The following is a 3,925-nucleotide window of genomic DNA, read 5'->3' as shown; positions in this document are numbered from 1 at the left end:
AATTGAGAAAATGAGAAGAATTGGCCATTTTGGGTTAAATTTGGAGTATTTATACCCTCCTCAAAACTATGTCGTTTTGGGGAGGGACTATCTGGGTAATTCAAAGATGGGTAAATCATGCCCGTGGTCCTTGCAACGTTGTAAGCTTTGTAATTTAGCCACTGAAATAAGTTTTTATGAATTTTAATTCTGTTTTCGTATTTTATTTATTTTTATTTTAGTCACTACTCGTATATTTATATATTTAAGGTAAATATCCATTTTAGTCCTTATAATTTTAATAAATTATATTTTAATATGAATAATAATTAGGATAAATTATATTTTTAATACCTAAATTTAATAATATTTTGAATTATGGCAATTAATTTATATATTTTTACAATTTAATCATTAAGGTTTAATATTTTAATTTTAAATAATATTTTAGGATTATTTACACTAATAAGACCTAGATTTCATGATATTTAGAATTAGGATTTTTAATTTTGATATTTTATTGATTTAATCATTAAATTTATTATGTGTGTTTGGGTTATTTTATTTTATACAATAAATTATAAAATATTTCCTTAACTTATTAGGAATTTATTTTAAATGATTTATTGGTGTAAAATAATACCCTTGATATTTATTGAAGGGATTATAAATTAAATTAAATTCAAATTTATAAATTTTTATTTCAATGACATTAATTAATGAACAAAGGTACTAATTTTGGGCGTTTTGGGGTGCTAATCCTTCCCCACACGTAATCGACTCCCGAACTCATTTTCTGGTAAGCACCTTTTTGTGTTATGTTAATAATATTTTTATAAATTTTATTAAAATAACATAACATTTTTTGTGACCAATCACACCTCGATAAATGATTGGTGGGGACTCCTCAAATTTGTGTTTTATATTATGCCAAAAGAAAAATACTTTCTTTTTCGAGACGAGATTTAGAAAATAACAACACTTGTTTTCGCCAGGCGAATACCGTCTCGACACCCATCCCTAGGTTCAAGCCTTATAAAGAGCAATGTAATATTAATTTTATCTAATAAAAAGACATCATTTTATTTATTTTTAACATCAAAACAATGTTGTTTTGATATGTTAAATTTGTCCATGTATAAATCCAGCTTCTCTTTTAAAAAAAAAGAAAAATACTCTAATTTTATCTATTTTTACATTTTTCTTCCTATTTGTTTTGTTTTAATCAAATTTTAATCTAAAAATAACTGATTTTTTTATTTAACATGAAAAACATAATACTTTCGTCTTAATATAAAATTAAATTAAATATATTTAACATATAATTTAATCATGATATAAACTAATTAACATCTAATTCAATAATAATCAAAAGTAATTTTAAAACTAATTAAATTGTGTAGTAAAAATGAAATAAGATAAAAAATAATGAAAGTAATTCATTGATAATTAATATTTTTTATTTAATAAATAAATAACAACATATATAGTTTTCATTGAATCTAAAAAATAAGAAAATTATTTTTCAAACTATATAGATATTAGATATATATTTAAAAATAGGAATTTTCAAACAAATAAATGACGAGCAAAGTATATTTTCTCATTTAACCTTCAATAATGATTCCAACAAAGAAAAACTTTTAATATATTGCGTCTTCCCGTCTTTTGCCTCTATTTCTCTCACTTCATCCTTCACAATATCAGTCTTGGTGCAACTTGATGACATAAATGAATAAATTTATCACCTGATTGACTTAAAACCCTTTATAAAGGGAAGAGCATAAGGATTCTCAGATCATAATAAATACCCAAAATCTGTAGCTAATGTTTCCATATTCTTTGTTGAGAGAATAGTTTTTAATAGTCTAAGGCAAAGATCTCAAGAGAGATTTTCATGGCGCTGGAAGCTGTGGTGTTTCAGCAAGTTCATGGCGTTGGTTCTCAACAACAAGAACAAAAGGTTAATTACTGTAACACTGAGGAAATGCTTGCTAAAAGTGGAGGCTTCGGTTTCGGTGCAACATGGGGCACTTCATTATTCTCTCCGACGGAACCACCACCAGTCGACGTTCGGTCTTGCCGGCGGAGGAGACGGCGAGATAAAATTGTCAAGAACAGACAGGAAATAGAGAAGCAGAGGATGACTCATATTGCTGTTGAAAGAAATAGGAGGAGACAGATGAATGATTATCTTGCTGAAATTAGGTCTATGATGCCCAAGTCTTATGCTCAAAGGGTACCTTTCTTTTTTCCTTTTCTTTTTAAATCTGCAAAAGTAAAAAGTGATTTGATAAAAAAAAAAATTAATGATTTTGGAAGTATCTTTTTTTCTTCATAGGGGGACCAAGCATCAATCATAGGAGGAGCAATTAATTTCGTAAAGGAGTTAGAGCATTTTCTCCAGTCTTTAGAAGCCCGGAAAAGGATGAAAAAAGCTCCAGATAATTCCAATCCTTTTTCATCACTCTTCTCAGATTTCTTTTCCTTTCCTCAGTACTCAACTGGCTCCAACGGTACCCACCTTAGCTATGCCGTGGCCCAGAAAGGGTCGTCGTTGTCATCGTCGTTGCCGACATCACCGTCACCCGCCGTTGGGGATGTTGAAGTGACAATGGTGGATAGCCACGCAAACGTGAAAATACGATCGAAAAAACACCCAAAACAGCTCTTCAGCATGGTTTCGGGGATTCACTCTCTAGGCCTTATCTTGCTTCACCTTAATGTCACATCTGTTGAAAATATGGCCCTTTATTCCTTCAGCGTCAAGGTAAGTTTTCTTTAATATAATCCTATATATTGTCAGTTTCTTCAACATTTCAACACCTTTTTTGTTATTATTATGATTTCAATTGCTTTTCCGGGAAACAGGTTGAAGAGAATTGTCAGCTAACAACAGTGAATGAAGTTGCAGCCGCTGTTTATGAAATGGTGGATAGGTTTCAAGAAGAGGCGACTGCTTAATTCATCTTCTCTGAGTTTCAGGTCTTAATTATTTGTACTTTTAAGTTAATTTTAAGATAATTGCTTGGTAGAATGTAGGTAGAGATGTTATAGGGCAGCCTCAATTCCTCAATTTTTAAACATTTTTAGTCAAGTCAACTCCTCAATTTCAAGCTGAGTTCAAGTCTTGGTCCAAAAAATGACATCATTATTAATTAAAAAAATAATTTGGATTTGTATTGTAACCCCTAGATCCAACATATACGTTATGACTAGATCTAGCGGATTACATTGAAATTTTCAAAACATCCTTTAATATTTTAAATTCATGGTATTACTCAAATCAGTAATATAAGCGTAAAATATGAAGAGTATCGCAAAATATCGAATAACATAAGTAAACCAAATATCTAGTATCACAAGCATTAGTAGTAAAATAAAATACATAAAACATGTAATTCAAAATAATGCAGGCACATGTCACCAAATGAAGGCAGTCTGGAAGATAGAAACATTACAACAAAAAGTATTGTAGGTGATGTGTCGATCCTCCAAGTGCTAAGATAGGGGTGCCTATCCAAAAGTATCTGAAAGGGAAAAAGGTTGGGGAGTGAACTAGGGAGCTCAGTGTGTTCCAATTGTGCAAATAAAACGTCATAGAAAAGTATTTAGAAAATAATTCAGTAACGTTTCATAAAGTAAAAGTGAGGTTTATATTGTAAAATTCATAATTACCCTCCTCCCGTACACCGTAATACAATCCTCAGACTGCATCCATAAGGACTTATCCTATACCCATTAGATATAGGTGCCAACCTAAGGGAGCATCTTGGGGGCCTGAGAGCCTACCCACGAAAGTTATTGGGGCCTCGGAGCCTACCTAAGGGTTACCTTAGGTCAGTAAGGAATTACCAGCTTGATTAGAGCTGAACCTTCATACTCTAGAATCCTACCCAAACAGTATCTCAATAAAACAATTTACATAGTAAGCAGTAAATTCCAT

At 30.9% G+C, this 3,925-nt stretch overlaps 1 protein-coding gene across 1 annotated transcript; it reads left to right on the top strand.

The window, feature by feature from the left end:
* Nucleotides 1–1,689: 1,689 nt before the first annotated feature.
* On the top strand, nt 1,690–3,040 carry LOC120141852 (transcription factor bHLH94-like). Its single transcript, XM_039156624.1, has 3 exons — nt 1,690–2,218; nt 2,321–2,749; nt 2,851–3,040. The coding sequence occupies exons 1-3, from the start codon at nt 1,877–1,879 to the stop codon at nt 2,941–2,943; spliced, it is 864 nt and encodes a 287-aa protein (XP_039012555.1). The 5' UTR covers nt 1,690–1,876; the 3' UTR covers nt 2,944–3,040.
* The last annotated feature ends 885 nt before the right edge of the window (nt 3,041–3,925 follow it).

The sequence above is a fragment of the Hibiscus syriacus genome, unplaced genomic scaffold (assembly GCF_006381635.1).
Source record: "Hibiscus syriacus cultivar Baekdansim isolate YM2019G1 unplaced genomic scaffold, ASM638163v2 tig00110814_pilon, whole genome shotgun sequence".
NCBI lineage: Eukaryota > Viridiplantae > Streptophyta > Magnoliopsida > Malvales > Malvaceae > Hibiscus > Hibiscus syriacus.
This window is presented reverse-complemented; position numbering and strand designations above follow the sequence as displayed.